This window comes from Propithecus coquereli, unplaced genomic scaffold (genome assembly GCF_000956105.1).
Source record: "Propithecus coquereli isolate 6110/MARCELLA unplaced genomic scaffold, Pcoq_1.0 Scaffold377, whole genome shotgun sequence".
Lineage (NCBI taxonomy): Eukaryota > Metazoa > Chordata > Mammalia > Primates > Indriidae > Propithecus > Propithecus coquereli.
In genome coordinates, this window is record NW_012149474.1 from 1,647,473 (window position 1) to 1,647,991 (window position 519).

The window sequence follows — 519 nt, forward strand, 5'->3', positions numbered from 1 at the left end:
TCGCAGCCCTCCCTGCGGCCCCCTCCCCCTGGCTGCCGCCCCCACAACCGTGCGCCCCCCGGGTCTGCACATCTGACACCCCAACACCCAGACCCCACCCAGGCTGGACTGAGGCAGTGCTTGTCGGGTGTTTGGGGCTTGTGGCTTGAAGCAGAACTTCTGAGAATGTTCTGGGTCCCTTGGCAAGAGAGAACGAGCTCTGCCATCCTCGGGGATGGAATACGGAAGGGGTGCGGCAGACACCCCCGGAGCCCCCGTCACCCGCGGGGGGGGGGTGTGGACATGGCCAAGGCTGAAGACCCAGGCCAGGGAGAGCCGGTAAGGCAGGGCCCCGGGTCCCCTGGGGAGGGGACGTCGGGGGGTGGCTGGTGGGGGCGAGGGTGCTGTGTCCGCCCCGAGAATGACGTCTCTGTAGCTCACGCCGTTTGCACTGCAGGGCTAGGAACAAAGCCATGCGCAGCTGACCCGAGAGGATGGGCTGAGGCCCCCTGCAGTGGGTGAGATGCCCCCAGCGTCCAG

At 67.8% G+C, this 519-nt stretch overlaps 1 protein-coding gene across 4 annotated transcripts in view; it reads right to left on the minus strand.

Annotated features, from left to right (window-relative positions):
* The window catches only part of TH (tyrosine hydroxylase), a 9,758-nt gene that overhangs the window by 6,489 nt on the left and 2,750 nt on the right, over positions 1–519 (minus strand). Inside the window, exon 2 of one of the 4 annotated variants that reach the window (XM_012651953.1) lies at positions 271–365. The exons of 2 other annotated variants lie outside the window; for them this stretch is intronic. In XM_012651953.1, the coding sequence (XP_012507407.1) occupies positions 271–365 (95 nt within the window). The remainder of the gene's footprint in view (positions 1–270; positions 366–519) is intronic. One more of the 4 variants, XM_012651954.1, reaches the window with a different exon arrangement.